At 38.6% G+C, this 25,061-nt stretch overlaps 1 protein-coding gene across 3 annotated transcripts in view; it reads right to left on the bottom strand.

The window, feature by feature from the left end:
• Positions 1–25,061, bottom strand: part of LOC135078103 (protein TIS11) — a 42,974-nt gene that overhangs the window by 8,245 nt on the left and 9,668 nt on the right. The window contains exons 2-3 of one of the 3 annotated variants that reach the window (XM_063972680.1): positions 15,585–15,620; positions 7,168–7,209 (exon numbers count right to left, since the gene is read on the bottom strand). The exons of 1 other annotated variant lie outside the window; for it this stretch is intronic. Coding sequence is in view for 1 of the 2 variants with exons in the window: in XM_063972678.1 (XP_063828748.1) it covers positions 7,168–7,209 (42 nt within the window). In the remaining variant the exon portion in view is untranslated. The remainder of the gene's footprint in view (positions 1–7,167; positions 7,210–15,584; positions 15,621–25,061) is intronic. One more of the 3 variants, XM_063972678.1, reaches the window with a different exon arrangement.

Below are 25,061 nucleotides of genomic sequence, written 5' to 3'. Positions count from 1 at the left end.
CAGAAGCTCTCGAGCATGTGGAATACAATGTGGAGTCCATGAAACACTTAATACTGTAAGGATGGGTCTGCTTGGGTCAGGATATCCGGCATCAGAAGACTATTAGGTGGCTTTCACTCAAACGCTTAATTCACTTTACTAATGGATAGGATTATTTTTGATGATAGGGAATAAAAAAGGGAGAATAAAGATCCTAATGGGTCGCTGTGGACTACGCTTAGGTGTGACCCTACATAAAATAACCCAGAGAGCTTTGTATCAGCATTGGCTACTGGCAGTATATCAAGGGGTTCGCGTATAGGATCAGTTGCAAGCAACCGACTCAGTCTTCCCTTTATCCGACTGGTTGGGTGTGGACCAGAGTCGATAGCAACATGGAGCCTACATGGACCGATTTGCCCGTAGCTGCCGAAGCTTGCCTGGAAATGGTGAGATGTAAGTGCAAGAAGTAGTGCAGAAGCTGGTGCTGTCTGAAAAAACAACTATAATGGTCACAGCCGTAGCCTTTGTGTTAAAAATAATCTCCCGTACTATGATAATAATCAATCCTCATTTTCCTCACACTTACCTTTCCGTTATCACTGGTACAATAGTATGTAGAAATAAAAATGTTAATTAAAATAATAATAATAATCATTAGACGTTTAGACAAATTCAAGTTCTTTATTTAGTGCTTTCTTCTTATATTTTCAATAATAAAATGTATTTAAACTATTTTCAACGTTATGTCTTACACATAGAGTTCAAAATTAATTGAAGAAAAAATACAAATCATGGTAGCATGATGTGCCAGGAACTCTAAATAAATTCTAAAATAATAATCTTTACTTGCTTATGACCCAAATAGTATGAATTAATGGATAAAATAAATATTTTTTCCGACGCGCATTAAAATTCGCCCGCTGTGTCCTGAAGAAAAAATTTTTTTCACCTACTTTTTTCAAAAAAAGTACCATACAATGGTAGATATTTATAATCCTGATAAATGTAGCTTTCAGGACATATTTTTTTTATTACATTATCTCTAGTGGTTTAAAAGTAAACGACGTTTATTTAAAAAAATACTTTTTGGTTTTTGTGAATTTTACTCCATATTTCTATTTTTTTGTATGAAAAGGCAAAAAGTTTGTTCTAGAAATGAATTCGCCATCCTTTAATTATCCGAAAATGACACCACACTTGCCCTAATACCCATAGTTTTGAAGATATGGGCCTTAAAGTGAAGCGCGGCAGAAGGAAACTTGCCCCCCCTCCCCCTGCTACCACAGGGGGGGCTCCCGATGTCTACCGACGGAAATCTACTCAGGAGCACCCAAAGAACAACTGGTGCAAAAATGAGCCTTCTATACCAAAGTGGAGGGGTTCTTGCACTAAATTCCCTACTACAAACGGTTCTTTAGATATTGACGTCCAAAAATCTACATGTCTGACCTATAGACCAAATTCTAACCACTTCCAGATGGCCTCGAAGGTTCAAATTTGGCATCCAGAAAGGTAGTTATGTAAATACATAGGAACAAATAAAAAACCAGTAAATTTTAACATTTCACATGTGATAGATAGATTTTAGTGCTTTAAATATCGATTTTTGAACGTCAATACCTAAATAACCGTTTGAGGTATATTTATGAAATTTGAACCTGATTTATATCTTGCAAGTCTCAATACATGAGCCAAATTTGAAGTGTTAATGCACAGCAGTTTTTGAATGATGAGGAGTCAAAAGTGGCTCTAATTGGTTCGTCTAAATATACGCACGGTGCAGTCCCCTCCCTGGAACTAGGCTTAACATGCTCCCGCATGTCTATAGTGTTTGCTCAATGTTGATTTAGTCGATTTTCTCCTGAAAGGAACATGTAAGACAACAATAAAATTTCCAATTTTACAGACCTTCTAGAGCAGATGCCGCAAAAACTATACAAGATATAGAAAAACTTGACCGTCTCACCTGTAGCAAATTGAATAAGCTTTTTTTGGTTCATAGTAGTCATGTCACTATGACGCATAGTTTCCGAGGATTAAGCGAAAAACCGAAAAGTGGTACCTTTAAACCCCCCTCTCCCCGCTGGCTCAAGGGCTAAGGGCGGGGACTTTTGCTATGTTCACCACCTAACTAGGCTAAATAAAGTCCCGAGGTCAGAAATTGTGTTCCACGGATTTCTCTCTACACCGTCGTTAAGGCATTCATTGACTGGACTAGTAGTCAATCTGTACGAATTTACACCTTTGCCCGCTGTTGTTATCTGAACTCGAGGATTCGCTAAAAATATACTTCAGATAACCTCAGAGGGCAATGGCATCGTTATAACAAGGAAAGAAGATGTAGGTTAAGAGTTTTCAGCAGCATCATAAGTTAACGGTCGCTTTTGAAATTCAATTTGAATGACAGCCTCATCACCAATACAGAACCAGGTTGAGCTGAAACACAGTTTCAAAACCATAAAAATTGCTTCTAGCTACCGTTAATAATGAAATTATGTGTGGCAATATTTCATAATAAAATAATGGTTATAGAGTTTAGTTGGGTGATGATGACCGATGATGAATTTACATCAAAGTAGAACAAAGCAATAACGATCATGAATTCAAGCTATTATGGCACTCGCTCCACTCGATTGAAACAACGGCCGCGACTCATGGACGGCCGGCTGGCGACTCAAACAAGAGAACAGCTTAATTGTCGTTTAATTGGTTCTAATCAAATGCGTTCTATATTTAAATGAACTTTTAACGATTTATAAATTGCTCCTCGAATGGATTGTCAGTGTTTTTAAAACATAAAAATTAATCTACAAGTTTTATATTAAAAGCATGATTACAGTTACCAACAAAAATAAGAAATTCGTTAATTATTCAGATATTCATAAATATCGGTATCGAAGTAAGGAAGTACATCCTGGTGTTACGAGGTACAGAACTTCAGACTAACGGATTTTTTTGCCGAGCAAGTCTCTCTCGGTATCGTTGTTAAAGTTGATCCTGTCGGGAAATGTAGCCAGAACCTCACATTCAAGGTATTTTCACAATCCTACGGAATCAAATACGAGTTGGTCTCATATCTTTAACAGTCAGTAAAAGTACCTATCAAAGAATCAGAACTATACGAAACGAACTTTTTTATAAGGAATTTCTCAAGAAACTAAGATCATTTCATTAGCTGGTGGTTTCAGCGAGACGATACTGTGTACTTGTGTAGCATTGGGGAGTGCGAGTACCACAAACGTACTACATAGAAATTGGTCCCATTTCTCTGATGAGGCAACTGAGGGTCTTGTCGATTACCATCAAGTTTATTGAATGATTGCGCGAAATAAACCAGCGCCGAGACGGTGGCCCCCTCCCAGCAGTCTCAGCGTCTTGCGACCTCCGGGACCTCCCGGTAATGGCGGTATAGTCATTAACCTTTCAATGTTTTGTTTTATGATTTTTTTTTTGGTAAGCGCGTCAATGCTCTCTGGTAAGAACAGACACCAACAAATCAAAGTAAACTGCGGCATCTTAGATCGTTGTAATTGGTGCTATTTTGAAACAAAAATGTTAGTCTTATGTGCTGTCGACTGTACTTAAATTTGCATTAGTCCTAAGTACAATTTGCCTTAAGTATATTTCTGTAAGTACCTACTACTGTTTCCTTTAAAACTTTCCGCGTCGAATAATTTGACAAAATAATTCTGACTTTCATGTTTTTGTTTTTAGACAAAAGATTATAAAGGCGGACATTGCTTGTGATAACAATATTATAAACAATGATGATGAAAATTACTTTACCTATACACCAGTTAACGCATCAAAAACATTGGCTGAAAACACTGAATCATCAGGCCACAATAACTTTAACGCCTATCTTGCAGTTGTGTACAATTATGTGACGCATTTATACCACAATTGAACGCAATAAAAACATATGCTACGATTAATATTACACAGATAAGCAAGTACAATTAGACGGGTATGAAAATAACGTCGCGTTCGTTAGTAATAGTGTCGTGCTCTCCCGCGGAGTGCGATACCCTTTAACCATACATCTGGGGGCACGGCAGTGCCCCCACCAAGTCGAGCAAAAAAGCGGCACGGCCGTACCATCCTTTTCTCGAAGCAATTCAGGCCATTTTCGACCGCCTGTAACTTCGTTGTGGATAAAACTAGAAGGCTGAATTTTCATTAGCTATGCAGGCATTGTAAAGACACGGTATATTTAAAATTTCATTCAATTTGAACCAGTAGTTTAAGAATTATAACGGGTCAAAGTTACTTAATTTTGTCACTCACTGACTGACTCACTGACTCACCGATCATCAAAACTCTAAGGCACTTCTAGCAGACCTAGAAGCTTCAAATTTGGAATATAAGTAGTGTTTGGTGTATGAATCAAGGAAAAACTAAAATATTTGGGGGCACGGTAGTGCAACCGCCAAGTCGAGTAATTTTTTTCAATTTCGGTCCAGTTTTCTAGATACATAACTGCTGTCTACAAAATACAAAAAGAAATGATATTTGGGGGCACGGTAGTGCAACCGCCAAGTCGAGTAAAATTTTTCAATTTCGGTCCAGTTTTCTAGATACATAACTGCTGTCTACAAAATACAAAAAGAAATGAGATCCCATCAAAAACAATACTTGTCAAAAAAACCAAGTCTCGCAACTCAGTTGTTCTACGGTAAAAAGTTGTGAGATCCATGTAATACCAAGTCCAGGCCAGGAAATCTTTAACGTTTTACATAAACATATTGACTTGGCCATCGCATGAAAACACGTGTAAATTAAATTATTTAGTGCGATGGCCAAGTCAATAATTTATGTAAAACGTTAAAGATTTCCTGGCCTGGACTTGGTATTACATGGATCTCACAACTTTTTACCGTAGAACAACTGAGTTGCGAGACTTGGTTTTTTTGACAAGTATTGTTTTTGATGGGTACAAGTTTACGTCTTGTGTTGTGTTGTTTATAATATTGCATGAAAACTAAAAAATAGTGCCTTTGTCTAATTTGACGAAAGATAAAGACGGATAGGAGATCAGGATACCCAAAAAAAGAAATATTTTAAAAGGCTGAGATTCCTTAAATGCTGAATTGAAGATCTTGCTATAGTAATGGGTGGTGCTTTGAATTCGAATCGTTTGTCTTCTTGTTAGCACACGAATATTGTTATACGGCGGAGTGTATTATGGCAAATGTTCACACATAGTTAGCAACTGTCAGATGAGTAAGACCGGACGCTCGGCGTACAGTCCGCATGCAGATTGCCCGCGCGGCGCGATTACCATGCGAGACCGCGACGCCTATGGTATAAATGCCATCACATGTCCACCGACCGTCTTATTTATAACATAAACGAATGTACTGGTCGCGCCGGTCAGAACAATGGTGAATGTATTTGAATTGTTATCACGGAAATATAGATTCAAAAGAAAAGCCAATGCGTAGTTGCTTTAGTATGAGTTGTTTTGTATTTTTGAAGTCAAACTGGCGGGTGTATATTTTGGCACGAGTTGAAAGAGTTTACGAACATGCAAGGAGCACGCGGGCAGACGTTCACCTCAGTCGAGACGCGGGTGCGGGCCAGCTCGAGGAGCCTGGGTGGGAGCGGTGTTTACGACGCACGCTATAAAGCCGGCGAGCCGAGGTGGAGCCGTAAAGCGATTGTCAACAAAGGGCCACGTTCAAGCTGAGCGTGTTTACCCCTCGGCCGCTCAAAGCGGAGGAAGCACGTCCCCCGGCCGGGCCGCTTTTAGCACCTCCTTATTTATAGATGCAACAACGCCAACAACAGAACGCTGCCCAGAGGCCGATTTGCAGAATCGAAATGTAAACAATGTTGCTCACGACCGCGGTTGCAGCGCTGGCTTTTCTCATTGTGGGTACCGAAGCTTTAAGTGCTTGCATTTGGGATTGGCGACTATGACGTTGCTATTATTGCGACGTGAGCGTATAATTATTGAAATCATAACCCATGAGTGTGGTTACGTGCGCTCCGGCGCATCATTGTGCGGCAGCGCTAATGGTAGTATCTAGTGGCACCAACTAAGCCCTTACGTCAGGCTTATACCTGGCAATTCCTTTGTCCGTGCAATTTTTATTGTTGCGTCACACTGCCGGGTTACACTTTCCCCGCCAATCGAGGATGTGAGTCACACTGCATTATAAAGTGGAAAAACGTTTTCTGCGCAATATACCTACATTATTGTTTGCGCGACACAATATAAAGATACACATTGAGAGGTTTGCCTCGTTGCTCTTAGAAAGTGACATTATCAGGTTTGGATAGATAATTGTTTTGAAGATTGTTTGAGTGGTATTTTTAAGTGGACAATAGTATTTAGTGACTGCTTGACTAATTACTGTTGAAGTGCTGGCATGCTTAGTGGCCATGCTCGGAACAAAGACGTCGTTGTGCGGCAGATAACGCGTCGCTGTATCGTACGTTAAATCATCCAGGCTTATATTACGAGGTCAGTGTAAAACTGCCTTTTGCGTTCAGTCTGAATTTTGCTTTGTGCTAAATGCTACTTCTGTTGAAGGCTGCAATAAAAATAAAATGATTTTACTGTCTGCGTTTATTTACACGTTTAAATGTGATCAAAACTGTACCTACATAAAAAGTGAATTATTGCCATTTGGGTTAGTGCATGAGTAAAACAAATTGATTAATTTCGATGTTGAGATTGATGCAGATCAATTTGTGTTTACACAATAGTAGTATCTACATATTTGTGTATTATAATACTCCTGGAGCTGAATATTGGAGTTACTGTTTGTATCATTTCAGTTTTTTTTTACAAAGTATGTTCTTGAAAGATTGAGTAGGCTTTTCATAACACTGACTGTTGCCAATTCGAAAAAGTTCAATGAAACAACGTGCAATCTAAGATAATTAAGTTGTATTAAATGAACGTCTATTATAGCTCTTCTGCCTGCGCGAGATGATTTTCTATTGTGTCTGCTTACATGAATGTCGACGTATTAAATAATATTTTAGTTCGATGTTTAATATATTTTATACACGACGGGTGATTTATTAAATTGATATCATAATACTCTACACGTCTTCGATCTCTTCAATACTGGTTTGTACAACTACCTTTAACGACCCTAGATAATAAGCCAATACTTGGCCAGTACTTGGTGTAATTTTAATTTTCCATCGAGGATGGTAACTTTAACTTACAATTGCAGTTAATGCACCATTGTCAAGGTAGTCTGGGCTCACCTGTAAAGAAGAAAAGAGTTTCGTTAGTCACATTAATAAATATTCTCATAATAACATTTCAATTTAATGGTCCTATTTAGTAAACTGAATCAGAAATTTTAAATGCTGTGGGATATGTTGTTACGGATCGATATGTAGATGGAGGTTGCTGCTACCCTGCCTACCCTGAGCTATCATTTCGTGTAATCAGTATGTAACCCGTTTTATTGCCAGTACCTAATGACGGTATCCTCCCACAACGCGCCTGACTTTAACTTGGGCCCGAAGTCAATAACTGGCGAGCAGGCTCACCGACCGGTCTCCGTTGAAAGCGATAGCACTTCCTACAAGAAAGTAAAACTATACCCCGCTAGCTGCCCGGAAAACTACGGCGTACCGGCATTACTGCTGATCGGGTTAGATACACTAATGATACTGCTCATTGCTAGATAATTCACCGAGGAAGAGCACTAGTGATGTCAGATACGTGTTGCGCGCTTGTGCAATGACAACGTTGCAATCAAGGAACTACTTCTGGGTTGAGATACAGGTTGTGGAATCACAAGTATCTCAATTATTATAGTTATAAATTATTCAGAGAAATGAGTGCATGGAAATTACCTACACAAGTATCATTGCATAAATTAAGATCACGTTGGACTGGTCAGCTTAATGAAACTACCACTAAAGATTTTCTACTAGGGTTCCTACTTCACAAAGGGCATATTATGTGTGGTGTGTAGATAAATTGACAAACTAGCTAACAGCAGAGGACGTCATTCATATCAAAGACAAAACAGTGGTGAACAATTGACCGTAAAATGTACGTGTCTGCCAAGTTATACATACATAAACCAATGTGAGTGAACCTACTATTTACAAGTTAAGTTCTACATTAATGTGATACAACAAAGTCAGATAGATATTAGTGACAAGGCACTGAACGCGTCTGACACAATACCTTCTGAGATAACTCCGGCATTGACCACACAAGTTATTGGAAGTTAGTGTCACCGCGACATTGCATTACGTCGTAACATCCAATGTGCGAGTTAGTTACAGCTCTGTGTGAATGTCCCAAGTCACGTCAAATGTACAACGACGTCATTATTAATGCTTTTATTGATCACCTTTGCTATTCATATGTACAGTATGTACATTTCTTATTAATTCTTGGTTTTTAATACTACATGCATACGCAGTGATTAATGAAGTTATTAATTTCACAAATTGCTCGTAACTACCTGCAAGAAATCTATCATGCACACATTTTTGCGCAACCTATTCCGCGTGGCGGCAACTGTTAAACTATAAAGTATAAAAAACCTACACTAAAACGTAGAAAAATAATTACTAATTACCTACTTATTTATTAGGACGAATTATTAATATTTATGTAGGTATACCATGATTGATACTTCTGGAGTCGGTGCCAAGATTATGAAACATGTAAAGTTTGCCTGCACCGACTCCAAAAGTATTAATCATGGTATACCTACATAAATATTAATAATTCGTCCTAATAAATAAGTAGGTAATTAGTAATTATTTTTCTACGTTTTAGTGTAGGTTTTTTGGAGTCGGTTTTATTTTTTTTAATAAAATTTTACTTATTTCTTGCTTTTTAGTTAACTAATTATTACCTTGATGTTACCACTGAAGGTAGGCAGTACACTGAGACCAAAAAAAATTGGTTCATAATCGGCGGAGATATTGCGTATAAAAAAGTTCATCCCCAATTTTCCACCCTTGGGGGTGAAATATTTTCTTCAAATTCGCATGAAACCACCCTTTTGATAATACCTATTCAACAAAAAAATAATCGTTCAAATTGGTTTATAATCGGCGGAGATATTGCGTATAAAAAAGTTCATCCCCAATTTTCCACCCTTGGGGGTTGTTTTTTTTATTATTAAATTTAAATGGGACCACCCTTGGGGTATTACCTATACGCCGAAAAAATATTTGTTCAAATCGGTTCATAATTGGCGGAGTTATCGCGTAACAAACATAGAAAAAAAAAAAAAAAAAAAACATACGGGTCGAATTGAGAACCTCCTCCTTTTTTGAAGTCGGTTGAATTACCAAATGCCAGAGTGTTAGTTTGTGTCCTTCACACGTAGCGATAGAGCGCGATAATGCCCACATTTTCCGGCTCATGTTGCCTAGTTACCAGCACCGCATCCATACACAATTAACTACAGCATTGCACGTGGAAATTACTGACAACAATACGTTTATTACGCCACCGCGTTTGGACGTGCGGTGTCACGACCCGTCTATATAATGGGAGACGTCGTTTCTAACGCAACCGGGTGATCTCTAATTGAACCCGGCAGCGCGCGAAGGTCTTGCGCGGATCACGAACCTTCACAAATACAATCTTATTAACCAAAAGAACACCGCCTGTTGCAGAATGACAGGCGATTATGACGAAGGCGGGCATTAGGCCACCGACCAGGAAGATTTTGAAGACTTAATTGTTGATGCGAGTTCTTATGTCCATTACGAGACAGGTACTAATCTTGGATATGTTTCGGAATATTTTTGATGAGGGTAAAATTGATGTTCATAAGTCGGCATTATTTAAATCAACCTTTTCTTGATTTGCGAAGCTATACAGAATGAGAAAGAGCGGTTATACGATTTCATTTATTACTGGTAGTGGTGGTACGTATGTAAGGCGCCTGGCTTTGCGACGGACGTCGGGCTCGATCAACGAAGCAATCGGGGCCACTTGTGCTAATGAAACACTTCAATTGAATTGGGGACATTAATTCAGCGGTCGTATCGCGACACTGTTTACACTGGTTCGAAATAAAAACGGCTCTACAACATCATCATGCACTACATTCCTAGCAAGGAATATTACAAAATAAGGCATCAGAGTTTCATTAGAATAGTGAAGTCCTCGAAAGTTCGAAACTAAAGTAGTCTTTTTTAAAGCACTCTTTAGTACCTACCTACTTATAAACATTAACAATAAACATTTATGACTATAAGTACTTTGTCTTGGTTCCATTACCAAGAGATCATAATGTAGAGTCATCCATGTGGTAGCAATATTTAAAATACATTTGAGCAAAATGGCACAGACACCTCAACTCAACCTCTGTTTGTTATTATAATGTAATTAATCACTTCAAAGTATGTTTAAATGTTTATTGTACCCAAGCAGGATTAAGCGAACACAATGAGGCCTTGCTTCAAGTAGAGACGCAGTAATGACTAAGCATTAGCTAGGCGTTTACTGATTGCAATTAATATTTCAAAGGCAACTGAAGTGAACGACTCCTCCAATAATAGAAATGACATTGTGAATTGAAAAACCATACCGCAATGTTGCGTTGCGATGCCGTCAAAATGTTTGATGGACGATAATTATATTCCACTCGAATCAATTGCTGCTCAATTGTCTTAACCTTGCAGTTTGAATTTGAATATCTTTCAGTTGACCAGCAAATGATAACGTTCACTTTAACTGCAACTTTTACATTGCTAAAGTGTTTATGATTTAATTAACAATGCAATAAAGCCAGTCCTACATAGTCATTAGCATGGCTAGCTGATTTATTAGTACCTACTATAATACGAGTTTGCCTTGCATTGCAAGAAACCAATGCTTCATTAATATAACCCAGTTTTACATAATAATAATGTTGAAATGAATAGTAACTGTGAATATTTATACAAGTTTAATATTATAATGAATTTAATAACTGATAGTATCAGAATTATGACAGTATAAATTATACTGCTGCTCAAACTGCTCATGAATCGCAAGTGATGGTAGGTAAATGTTATATTTTTTTCCATTACCCGAATTCCCAAATCTTTAATAGTCTTCATTACAATATTGTTCGTAGAGTTTTAAAATGAGCAACCTCAAAGCCTCAAACCGAACTTGTACGAAACAACTGATCTTAAATGCAAATGAACATATTTCTATTAAATAGTTAATTCTCTAGAACTAGCTACACGAAAATTCCACCATAAGAATAATAATAACAAGCAAACAATAACGACCAAATAATTCGGAATGGTAAATCGCTTTATTTAACGCTTAATGTACATTTACAAATAATAAGTTCACTAGCATAATGATAATCGTCTTATATCCGGCTAAGCCAGTCAGCGTAATGTAATCAAGATTACGTTGCTTCTCGGAGCTCGTTTGAAAAAAAGTTAGAACATCAAAATTTATTCTAATTGACGCATCTTGATTTAATCTTGAAAATCGGCTTAGACCGTCCACTGTGTGACCTTGGAGCTACAAAGAGTTCGCCGAGCAACCAAATGTTAATTAATTATTTATAACATAACTCGTTTGGTGAGTCGTGGCTAGCGTGTTGATTCTCCACTCTACAGCGATCCACGACCAATAAGTAATATTGATTCGTTTCGATGTAAAAAAATGTTCAATTATAATAATTTCGTGGAACGATGATTCAGCATTAGTTGAACTATTGTTTGAGGAAATATCTGAACAAGACACATGTCAGTCTTAGCGCGTTGCGTGCGATCTTCGCATATACAATTTGAAAATTAGTTAAAAATATATGTTATGAAGACATCACTGCGGATTCACGGTATGTTTGGCGCAGCGTCGTGACACACGCCACCGCAAATGCATCGAACATGCACTCTGTCACGCGACCCACTGCAGTGATACCTATCACGAGTTCACATATAGTTTTATAGGCTCAAGTTGATAAAAATATAGTTTATAAAAATATACACGCAATCCACGCATAAATAAATTATACACAATTCGAAATCGTGTGACCATCTGCACCACGTTAAAAGCTGTTTCATGTATAGTCTGAATAGATACTTATTATTCCTCTTGATATTATTCCTCCGCTTAGAAGTTAATAAAGTAATATTAATGTATGCACAAGCAAGTACTCAAGTTCGTGTTTAATGGTAAAACTTTGATTAAATCAATAAAATCACTGATTGAATATTCCCGCTGCACTATGGATCGAAATTGCGATTTATGGACATAGCGATTTTTTTCACAATTTCTATTTGAAAAAAATACTTATCGATAGGTTACGTTATTCTGATGAATAAATGCTGAACAAGTTTTTCTCTAAAACCAATAGTTTGGCTGGAAAAAAATATTTTCCATTTTCGTTGTATGGAATGAAACATAAAGTGGTCGATTTCGACTAAGCCTTGACAGATTTTGCTTTGAATCTACTTGAGCCTTGATCTGTGGCTTGTTGACTATAATATAATCCTACACTAACAGCGCGCGCACAAAGTTGCCCGTTCAGAAGTTATGAGGTTCCGAAAAATGAAAATTAAAGTAAGTAAAAGTATCTTTTTTTGGGACATATCTTTAAAGATTCAACTAAAACATGAAAATTCTATACTTTAGTAATGTAATTAATCTTTCTCTTGTCGTCTTATCTAAAGAAAAGTCAATTTTACTTACTTTAATTTTAATTTTTCGGAACCTCATAACTTCTGAACGGGCAACTTTGTGCGCGCGCTGTTAGTGTAGGATTATAGTCAACAAGCCACAGATCAAGGCTCAAGTAGATTCAAAGCAAAATCTGTCAAGGCTTAGTCGAAATCGACCACTTTATGTTTCATTCCATACAACGAAAATGGAAAATAATTTTTTCCAGCCAAACTATTGGTTTTAGAGAAAAACGTTTCATAATATTTATTCATCAGAATAACATACCCTATCGATAGGTATTTTTTTCAAACAGAAATTGTGAAAAAAATATCGCTGATTTTATTCCTTTGAATTTTATTAAAATGTGTTTTTAGCAGTAATTTAAGGTTAATTCACATTATTAACGTATAGAATCTTTATATTTTCGTTAAATCTTTAAAGATATTCCAAAAAAAGTCACTTTTACTTACTTTTTTAAAAAATTTCAGAACCTCATAACTTGTGAACGGGCAACTTTGGGCGCGCGCTGATTGCGTAGGATTATAGTCAACAAGCCATAAAACAAGGCTCAAGTAGTTTCAAAGCAAGATCTATCAAGGCTTAGTCGAAATCGACCACTTTATGTTTCATTCCATACAACGAAAATGGAAAATATTTTTTTCCAGCCAAACTATTGGTTTTAGAGAAAAACTTGTGCAGCATTTATTCATCAGAATAACGTAACCTATCGATAGGTAATTTTTTCAAATAGAAATTGTGAAAAAAATCGCTATGTCCATAAATGGCAATTTCGATCCATAGTGCGCTGCAGCTACTTGATTAGTTGAAAGTTATAAAGCAAGATGTTTAATTACAACGTGTAGACGCATGATTTTTAACAAATCATTACCAGCTATTGGTATGTAATTAAGCAGTTGGGAAAAGGCGCCATTTACGCAACGCGATCAGGCGGATAAGGGCTTGCCGAGCGTCGACCTTCGAATTTCCTAACACTTTCGAGTCGATGTATCATTTTGAGATCATTGTAATTGCTGCTGGCGTAAGAAGATTTATTTAGATGATTTTGTCCGAAAATAAAACGCCATGTGCAACTTTCAAAGATACTGACTTCGATTCTGCGCGACTTTTACCACGTGCTACGATGTGAATGGTATATTGCGGCATTTGCGGCATATTAGAGCAAGCTGAGAGCTTTTCTGACTGCATTATTTTTCCTCCTAACTAAAATCCTCAAGTTTATAGGTTTATTAAACTATGCTAAGTGGTGCGGTTGAACACGGAGTTTTTATGACAACCGGAAACCTTGACATATAGGAGCAGCAAGCAACAAAACAAATGAATGATACCCATTAGACATTTGACCACATTTCGGACGTTGCACGAAATAACGATAACGACTGAGATTGTAGGCGCGGCTGTCTGTGGATCCCGGAAGTGATCTGTGAAGGTCGCTCGGCGACACGGCGGCCTTGCCGGCGGCTGTGCTACTTTCTCTGTGCAGTTGAAAAGCCCACGTGCGTTGTGCGTTACGTACCGCGAAACAATGCCCGTTGCTCCGCTGTCGAATAAAGAGATTCTCAACATTTTGGGACAAAGCCACCCACTTTTTCTCAGACTATTTTGATTGGAATAAACATTTCGAGAATGGGCGGAACGTTTTAGAAATCTGAACGGGTATCATTAGATCTAAAAGATTTAGCTAAGCGACTAAAGCTTCTAGCGAAGCACACGCATAGCCAAGTTTGGCGCCAGTGCGCCAACCCAGAGGCACGGTTACACCGACGCAGTCTTCGGAACAGCTGACATAATCATCTGAAATTACTCGGTTTCTATATGTGAGCCACGCAAGGACAATTCAGATTACATAGCTGCGTCTTCGAATGGCATTGTTAATAACAAACAAAGCCTTGGTCTCGGATTGTGACCACGGGACATTCTCTTTCCATAGTTGTTATGACCCACTCAGTTTTGTAATGATGATACCATTAGGTAAACGACCATAGCTATAAGAAATATACGAATGGCCGCAGTTCTACAATTAAGCATTACTAAATCCCAAACAAAACGTAGGTTTAAATTGTTTCCTTCATTGATGCATAACACTAATTTAAAGCCTGAAGCATATTATTTTTAATTGCAGTGGGTTTTTACATTCATAATTATAAAGTAACAAATGACCAATACGAATTCGGCTACCACATCATGACGCATTCTAATTTGTTAATAAGACAAGCGTTTAAATAGCAACTGCATACTTCCGAAGTCATACGTTTTGTACATCACATTAGTCTGTTTAGGCATGTTATTGGTCCCCGACGTTTAGTCCGTCTAATTGTTCTAGTGTGACGAATAGAACATGAAGCGGCAATTTGAATGCATGCATAGCAATGTCGTGTTGGCATTCAGCAATTTGTATTATAATACCTGCATTGCGGCCACCGAAATGTAGACCCATTACCTAATAACTAACCACACACAATAAACCGCCAATGCTGGCCACATCGAGGTGTGAAAAGTGGGGGTAAGCTTGATCTTATAGGTGTTACCTTTGTGTAAATATGAACCGTGGCCGAAATCGATTTTCGCGTATAAACGTTAACGCATAATGGAGGAAATCGAAGGTTGTCGGAACGCAATGGTGGCGGTTGCAGGCGAGGTTTCAACAAGTGCGGTACGTGCCAAGGCGGCAACCGTCTATGGTTGGGCAACGTTTTCACAATTCCGCTGAAATAGTGGATTAGCAACATTTGCCACGCGGCCGATACGCCTACCCACCGTTGCGGATTATTGCTATAGCGGTTAAATCTGCATTTTTTGCATTCGTTTTATATGCTACTGGAATACACGTTGAATTTACTGAGTAAAATAAATTACTGCGTCCGATATTTCTGGGGCATGTCATCAGAAATTTATCAGCGATATTAATTTTTAATTTCGGCTACCGGTCAAGACACCTGATTCTCGAAAAGAAAAAGTTACTCACTTATCGCATCAAGCTCGAAAGTGGCGTAAATCTTACCTGCAACAAACGGAGGGGACACATTAATAAAACTGTCAACAATTTAACAAGAACTGGAATATAACTACGTTTAAACACTAACAAGAACCTTTAACAGTGTAAGAACAGTTGCAGACTTGCAGCTAGGATCTCAAAAATATATGGTCTTGTTATAGATGGCTACAAGAAGTTGGTAAAGATGGAAATTACTTCGAGATTACTTTGAAATAAATCCTATCAAGATAACTATTTTGCTGTTTGTTTTGGTTTGTAATTCACTAGTAAATAAATATTGAATTCAATCAGCTGTGTTTAAGGCCAGGTTTCATCAGAAGACAAACTTGCGCCGGGTCGGTAGGTGTGAACCGGTGCCGCGGTGGTCGGCCTTCGAGGGGCAGCGAACGGGCTCATCAGCGAGTCGGAGACGCTCACCGCGTTTCATAAACATCATTAATTGTCCTATTTTTGTAATACTAATAATATTCATTATGTTGATGTAAATGCCAACTAGTTTTTTTGGAAATGTAAACTTCAAATTGGTTTAAGTTTTTGTTACTTGATGCTATAAAACACTACAAAGTTTCGTTTATTTTTGTAATAATAAACACTTAGATGGAAAAACATTCTATTCAAACAACATGATTAGGTACGCACTACGCTATTATTCCGTGAGATTTTAGAATAGAAGTTCTTCAAAGTTGTTTTTAAATGTCAACCTAGACGTCACAGAAATCCATATCCTAAGAGGATTACCGGATACCTTCTACGTAAACTAGCCATATTTAGTACATGATGCCAGAAATAAGTGGTTTTTCAATTATAGGCACAACAACGTCTACAACAGGCCTAAAATAACGTTGTCCCCATTCGAAGCAAATGATATGATTGGGGCTCAATTATATCTGTTGTGTGCAATGAATCGAGGATGACAGATCGCGGCAACATTGTTGCAGGTTTCGTTGGAGTACAGTCGACGGAAACGACCCAACGTGCGGGACACATTGTGCGAATGCGAGTGGCTGGACCTCGTCTCCGGGCTAATTACTTGTTATTATGTCTCCACGCAACAGATGTGCAACATCCGCTCATAACTTGCTCCTTTTTTGACGTCTCGCTCGCTACTTGCTACGAAACTAGTCAAATGCCATTCAATTCGCATCGCACACAATCACACAACGAAAACTCAAACGTATTGCAAGTCGCCTACGCGATTTTAAGAAAACAAAAACAAATCATATTCACTGAATGCTGTGGGTGTTAAATCATACAGTGCGCTTGGTAGACGTTACGAACCGTGAATAAATCAAATTATTTATGTCTATTTCGTTAAAGTACAAAAACATTACATGCATAATGGGGACATTCATGACAAACAATAGAACGATGAAAACTTATTGCAGTACCAAAAAGACGATGTTTTGATAAACTAAGCTATGCAAATGTAAAATTTTTGTTTAAGAATAAACGGCTACTACAAAGAGAGCGGCAACGAAGGTAGACTATTAATCTGAAGGTAGTCCGAATGCGTAGATTATACGATAGGTCGGATGGGTTAGTAGCGAGAGTCCATAACAAAAATAGAGAACAAGCGATTACGTCTAGTTTCACTTTCGAAGGAGGCGCGCTTGAGCTCGCGATGCATCGAGCACTCGGCGTGGCCTCGTAGTGCAGTTGCATTATTATTACATTGTGCAAAGATGCAACGCTATCTCGCTGGAATACGTTTACTATGATACTCGCACTGCCTACATTGTAAACGAGTTAGTGTTAGGTAATCTTTACAAAGTAAAAGGTTACGATACTTTGACAAAATATTTTGCCATTATGAGTTGCTCAATTAGACGAATGATAAAATGAATAACCTATTGCATTATTATTGATAACTTTAATGACGGCAACAATATCACTTTCATATCTCGACAGCACATCAGCACAACATCAGTCTGGATATTATTTTCCAAAATTGCATCTATTACAACTAAATAAGATGCCACAGTATTTAACTTGATGTGTCAAGGTGTTCTCGTACTTTCTTCATTAAAATTATTATAATCTGATAATAATTATTTCTTGGTATTCACCTCGAATTAAATTCGATTATTTATTACGGTACTTCTCGGCCTTATCTTTTGTTTTAAGAAAAAGTACCTATCACCATTACGGAGCTCAATTAAGATTATTATCAGTGTTAGCATAGAATGATCATTACCGTGTGAATTTACGACATGTGCATACCAGCGCTCATTGCAGCAATTCAGAGAAAGACTCGGAGAGGCGGATGTGGTAGTTAAACGATTATTATTTTTAGCCGGCCGTCGCCAAGATACTAATAATATTGTAAATAAAGCCCGGCGACGAAATATGTATAATACAAGTTGAACAAACTGCCGTTAACGAGCGCTCGAGGAAACTGTATCAGCGGCCAGGTCATGGCTTGATAACTTCTGAACCTGCTGTGGTCTAGTTTTGGATAAGTTATCGCCGATACTTGCGTCACACATTGTTTATTTTTCGTTCAGTCATTTTTAATTAGACGGCAGAGTTATGAGCAAGAAAAGTGGAGGTTAGGTAAGCGTTTGATTGTGAAAACTGATAATTAGAAAGAAAGGTAGCTAGGTTAGTTATCGTGGTCGTTTTCCATGGGTATCGGGCGCTGGGCACCGGAGCATGGCCGACGTCATGCCATAGACCACCCCACTTGTCACGGTGATGCCCCTCGCCCATCGCCAGGGGTTCAGCAGTGGCGTAACGTGTTACGAAATGTTTCCATTGTGAATGTTTGCGATTTGGATTGTCACGACTGCGCCGATTGTCGCGACCCTGTCATTAAAGGGTGCTCAAGATTTCTGTTAAGATAGCATTCGGATCAAGACGACCGCGACGCGAGACCGCGACTCGAGACCGCGACCGGCGACCGGTCGCAGGTCGCAGGGCGACAGCTACTTACGAATCTTCGCGACACGAGTCGTGCGACCCATACGAAACTCAGTATGTTTGCAGTTACTAAACTAAATGGTTGTATTCCATCCATCTGTAAACAATAAAAATAAGTACCTTTTCTAATAAAAATATGTATCATTTGAACTTACTTGTTTTATTTAATGCTTTTCCAATTTTTTCCCAAATATTGTCTCTCACAGTATTATCTTTATAAGCTTAAAGTCTCGTATCGAATACAGGTGCGTTTTTACTTACTAATTCTATTAAAATTTCGTCTTCGTGCGAAGAAAACACGGCCATTTTGCATCTGTCGCGCCACGGCACTGCCTTGTGAGCGACCGAGTCGCGCGACGCAAGTAGCCGGCAGGCCACGCCCACACGTCGCGCGACTCGGTCGCTTGCATCCGTCAGCACTTCCTATTAATTCATATAAAGCAGTGGGTCGCGGTCGCCGGTCGCGGTCTCGAGTCGCGGTCTCGCGTCGCGGTCGTCTTGATCCGAATGCTACCTTTAGTGTTATCTTTGAATAGACTCGATACGTAACCGACTGTTCAAAACTATAATTTCCGGCAAAGTTCTTTTCAATATAGGTATTATAAATAGGGGAAACGTGGAAAGTTTGAACCGAGTTAATTAATGATATCTAGGTACATAATGTATGTCGTAAATTAAAATTCCAATAAAAACCACATATTTCAGTGTTGAATTAAATCACAAAAAGTATGATTTTTGAGTCTAAATCATACGTAATGCAAGTAAGGTAATTGTAAAGTAACGGCTATCGGGTTTCTTTTTATTACGATGCGCTGCAATATTTCACGTAGTGGTGCATTTCACGGACCCTTGGGCACGCAGGTACGTTCCGCTGTTGCACAGCGATGCACCGCCGCTGCACCGATTCGATACTGCACAAGGGTTACCAGAACACCCGCAGATTTTTACCCGATGTCTGGTAAAAAGTCAAGTGGAAAGAGACTTGTCCCAAAGATCAAAACATAAATAAACAAAGCTTTAAGAGATCTTTTTACCCATGCATGTGGCTAAAGATAGCCAAAAAAGACGACAAAATCATGAAAAACAAAATTTGGAGAGATGAGTTAAATTAAGTAGGTATACCGCTTAATCTAATCTGAACATCTAGATTCTCTCGGTACGTGAATTAGGAATAGAGATCTCAAATGAGGAGTGTTTTAGAAGCTGGCATCCCTGTCACAGCATACTGCACGGCATTGTTGCACATAATGCAGTTAGGGCGACCGCCACCTGTTCACGACCTGTTATGTTAAAGTCGCCAACTAGTCAACTTATCGGTCCGTGAAATCAAAACAAAAAAAGTTCCTCTACCAAGAACGTAATCGCAACTTTTACGATAGGGCATTTCATATAAAATAATTTAAGTTACTATTAAACTTACTAATTAGTTAGACGATAACTTCAAACTTTTACCGAGAAAGTTAACCTCGACTAAAATACGTAAATAACTTAAATCATTGTAAATAGACCGACTACAATCTCTTTATTGCATCATTTATTATACTTTTCGTTAGTTAACTAGAGCTATGTTAGGAATATTTAAAGTTTATCTTTGACGTTAATTCACAGAACTGTAATCTTTCATGATGTTATATTCAAGTCTAGTATGTATACTTGGTTGGTAACAACACTAACAACGCGAACGTTAACATTACGTAGGCTTTGTCGTAGTTTTTGTACCAGTCGGTCAAACCACGATTAAGGTCATGCTCATTGAAAATGTAGATTCTAAAGCAAAGTGCTCACGACTGAAAGATAAATCTCATGTTATATTATTATGTACTTATTATCATAAATATACATAAAAGTAATATAGGATACTACAACCAATACAGTACTTTATGGATTTCAAAGAAGCAATAATTTTATAATTTATTGAACTTCATAGCCTTTTTCTAAGTAAATTAAAATCGAAAATTCGCATTTCGAATGCATAACGACGTTTTAACTGCTTTTGGTACAATTACAATTCACATAACATCCACCTTACGACTCACATTAACAGGCACAAAAAAGACACCGCACCGTCAATTAAGTGCCGCGACGCACTCGAATAAGCAAGAGCAGCAGTTAACAGAAGAATTATTTCAGTCGTCGGGTATTAATTAAAATTTATAGTGCGTGTGCCCCCAGCTTAGGGAGGCGACCGCCTCGGCCGCGCGAGCAGGAAGCGGCCTGACTGCCTGAGACCTTGCGAAGTTCAACGCCATTGGCGATGACGATGCCCACGCGCACTCTTCCTACCTCCACGACATTTTATAACGCTTCCTGCTTCAGGAGAAAACTGACCTTTCAACTTTGCCCTTAGCATATTTGCGACATATCAGATGTTGCGTTTGCAAACATGTTTCATAAAATAACCGTTTATAGCTTGCCCGTTTCTTCGCTAATCGTCGCATTGCTAAAGCTAGTGTTAGGACATGACTGACTATAATACACCTATATCGAGTGTGCCTAACTAGCATGTCGTAATGAGGAGTCAGGCAGCTTTTATTGCAAGATACTCGGAGCTTTGCTTCATCCATAAGCTGTAAGTAAACTATTTGAACTTAAAGCACATTAGTAAGACTACCGTCCACCACCCTGACGACGAAGTCTCGGTCAAAATATTTTAAAAATATTTTTAACGCTATCGATCTTACACACGTGCAAAACGTAGTGTCCGAAATTGGGCACGATGGATGTGCAGCAGTATGACACGAGTTATGTAAACGACCGAACGACACTGACCTACCGGCCGGTCGCGCCACTTTCCTTTCTTATTGACACACAATCTATCCATAGGCTGTTTGCACACTCATTATTATTGTCAATAAATATTTCAACGCCGCCGGCACAAATTAAAAATAACAAAGTGATTTGAAAAAGAATGAGGGGCAATTAACTTCAGTTTTATTTCGCTCACCAAACCCGAATATTAACGATTGTTAGATTGCAATTTCATAAATATTATTATTAGCCCTGTCTTCCCCGATGTTAACGGCTTTATTTCAGCACTTAAAAATAAGTAATATTCTTTGTAGGTACGAATTATGTTTTTAATTTAATCAATAAACGAATTTACCACTTCTTAAGGTTCAGCCAAACCAACGATGGCGATCAGTAGAAATCAGTAGGATCGCCATATCGCCATCGCGCATGGGCTGCACGGCTATAAAATGCTACTCCGACAAACGTTACTTCTACATTACCTGCTGTACGACTGTACCCGAGCTTAAATCAAAATAAAGAGATTGAGATTTTTCTGGAATTTATGTCTAGCCGCTGCCCACTACTCTTATTTGATGTCCTCTTTAAACTAAGAAGGTAAGACGAACAGTTAGTGAATGATGATAGTAATCAACAAAACGATTACTATGACGCTTACGAATATAATAAAACTGAAGCGGCTTAACCCTGTCCTGTAGGCCTTTTGATGTGCTGTAGATTGTACAGTAGGTAGCTGACACAACACAACCATGGTTGCCGGTCAGTGGGTGGCAAGGCTGCAACTGTTGCAAAATATTACACGGCAATTAGGAACTCTACGTGACGTAGATCTTAATGAGGCACTTGGCCACTTTGATATTACTCACGAACAAGACAGCGAGAGGAATAATAATAATGTTATGATTATTAAATATAATACACACCGCGTCATGCCAGTTAAATGTCTATGAAGCTCACTGTCTATTCTTTTCCTGTTTGTCTTAAAACCAGCTTGTCATGTAGAAATAAATTGATAATTACATACAATTATTGTTCTACCTATTGGATGAGTAAGCAAGTAAATAGATATAGGACAATTTAAATGTCGAAGTCGGATCCATTACTAAGTAGCTAGCCGTGAGTTTTAATACAATGTATCAGGTGACACATCCAAAACGCACCGCATGTCTGATAGCGTTCGAATTGCGCAGTTCGTTTTAAAATTCAAAATAGACCCGGCAACGTACCACCCGTCCTTGTTATTTTAATTAAATGGGTATGTTAATCAGCAGGAACATGCTAATAATTAATTCGAATGCCCTATTTAACTACTTACATAATTCCAATTGTTCTTCATTGTTTGAAAAAAAAACGACACCCCTCTTTTGAGAAACTTGAATTAGATATAGGTGGGAAATAGAAAATGAGGTGAAACTTCTATGTAGGTTACTAACTAAACCGCAAAGAAGTAGGAGTGTTACTCAACATTAGTTTTTTCGCGGTTAGTGGAAAGTTGAGCTAGGTCATGAGATTGGGCAATTTTACAAACATTTCAACAACTTATCGTGCATAATGAATGTAATATGTGGCATGGTTGCCAAAATAAAGCAACTGGAGTGATGTAGAAAATACTTGATCGAGAGATGTGAGTAGTTCTCGTTCTTATTAGTGTGTATGGTGGTACCATAAAAGTGAAAGAGTTCGAAAGTTCGCTTCCTGCACCGAGTGCATAAGATATCGCGGCACGCGCGGATTATAATCGCGCTGTAATACCTAACTCCGCGTTTGTGCAACGCGCTTATGCAAACTGCAATCGTGCGAATCATGCGCAACGTGTGACGCGCCTACTTGTATGTTAAAACAATCCTCAACTCCAACACTTCGACATGCCTCTCGCTGACAACGGATAGGCCTTATCGGCGACATCGCGTACTGAGACGGCTTCTCGAATTAAGAACTCTTACACACCATGAAATGACAAAATATTGGACATCGCAACAAATAAGACACGCATAAGAGCCGTGCTATTGTTAGAAAGTCACATTAAAGCCTTGTTTAATGGGTAATTGCCGGCGATGACCTGCGTGATTATTGCGAATGACTTTTCCTGTTTAATTTGTCACTGGTTTAATCTTGATTGCATAAATTGCAGTGGCACGAGTTTCCACGTTGCACAACGCGTTGTGGTGCATCTGTCTCCTGCGCACGTGGTTTATACGGTTATTAAGCATCGATAAGGAGGTTGTGAAACGGCGCCAGCGGTGTTGCGGCGCCGGGGCGACAGAGCCTCTCCGGTCGGCCGTATCATTACGAAACAAGAAAAGAAAGTTAAGAATGTTTCGACTCAGAGAATGTCGCTCCATCGCCTTGCCTGCAGTACTGTACGGTACTAAATCCCGGCATTCTGACCGATCCGTGACGTAATCGAGGCTTTACATCGACTTGCACTTTTTGTTTGTTTACACAGATCTGGCACAGACGCCCCCGTGTTCTCCATTCGGATTGAGAACAGTATCTCATTACTTCGGATATCAGAGTTCATACTTATGCTGTTATTGTGTAACACATTATCATTTACACCAAAACAACGTGGTCTTGGAACCGGTTACGTGAGATCAATTGAGCTTTGTAAGTCAGCTAGCAAGACTATCTTGAAGCTTTTCAATTAGGTTCTTACAAGCATTTTATTTCACTCGCATAAAGTTAAAAGAAAGCACTAACATAATGCATAATTTAGTCCTTTTAATGATATAACTAATAGCAGCAATAATAATTTGACTCCGCATATACAATACTTTAATTACATATTAAAACATTAAAATAGACCAGTATATGAGACAGTGACCCCGTTTGGTGAACTCAACCAGAATATTAAATGTTGTTTTGCTATTGCGTAAGTTGTGTGTTCTTTACGAGCAATTATGTAAAGCGGTGGATCAGGCAGAAGTAGGCGAGGCGAGGCGAGAGGCGGCCGTTGCCGTGGTAATGGTAAAAGTGTTACGCGGTGTGCTCGATTCTGCGCGCGCGCTGTGATGCAAGAGCGCCGCGAATGTGTGCCAAAACTGCAGTCGAGCCTTCGATATTGATGTCGAGATAAACACGCACCACGCTAATGGCCACATTAAGCGAGATCCATGCCTAGATGCAGCTTATTAGACTCTAAACGACTACGAACAGTCATTTACCTGGTAAAGGTTCCATGAAACGGGAACAAAAAGGCAATAGTAATTGGGACCAAGGTCAACAAGCAATAATCAAAGAAAAGAAACATTTATTAGAGCTGATTCAAAATGGAAGATGCACAAGGTTATGGAACTTTAAAAGCATTGTAATACGAGTAGTATGTAGATTCTATTCACAAAATAAGCAAAAGGCTTATTAAGAGAATAATCAAAATGGCCGTTGGAATCTCTGAATAACGAGACCATACCTTTGTAGCGAGCATAAAATATACTGGCCATTAGGAGTTACACCATATTTGTGAGATATCTACCCGACGGGATCGTCTCGGCATTCATACAAAGCAATAGTAAATTGCTATATTCTTTTGCAAAAGGAACTATGCTCGTTGTTTCTTTTGATGCGCGAGTTGATAGGGTATAATTAAAATCGAAGTAGCCGGGTGGTGTTTCTAGAATCTGTTATGTAAATCAGTTGTACAGCAGTCTAGAAGTAGAGGTAAATAGGCACATTGTTATTTACCACAACACTAATGTTCCGAGCGCTTATCAGCCGTCAGATAAGATACAGTACAGTACCCTTTTGTTTATGCACTGCACTCCAGCCAACATAAGACCTTAG

The sequence above is a fragment of the Ostrinia nubilalis genome, chromosome 14, assembly GCF_963855985.1.
Source record: "Ostrinia nubilalis chromosome 14, ilOstNubi1.1, whole genome shotgun sequence".
Classification (NCBI taxonomy): domain Eukaryota; kingdom Metazoa; phylum Arthropoda; class Insecta; order Lepidoptera; family Crambidae; genus Ostrinia; species Ostrinia nubilalis.
Note: the sequence above shows the minus strand (reverse complement) of the source record. Positions and strands in the feature narration are given on the sequence as shown.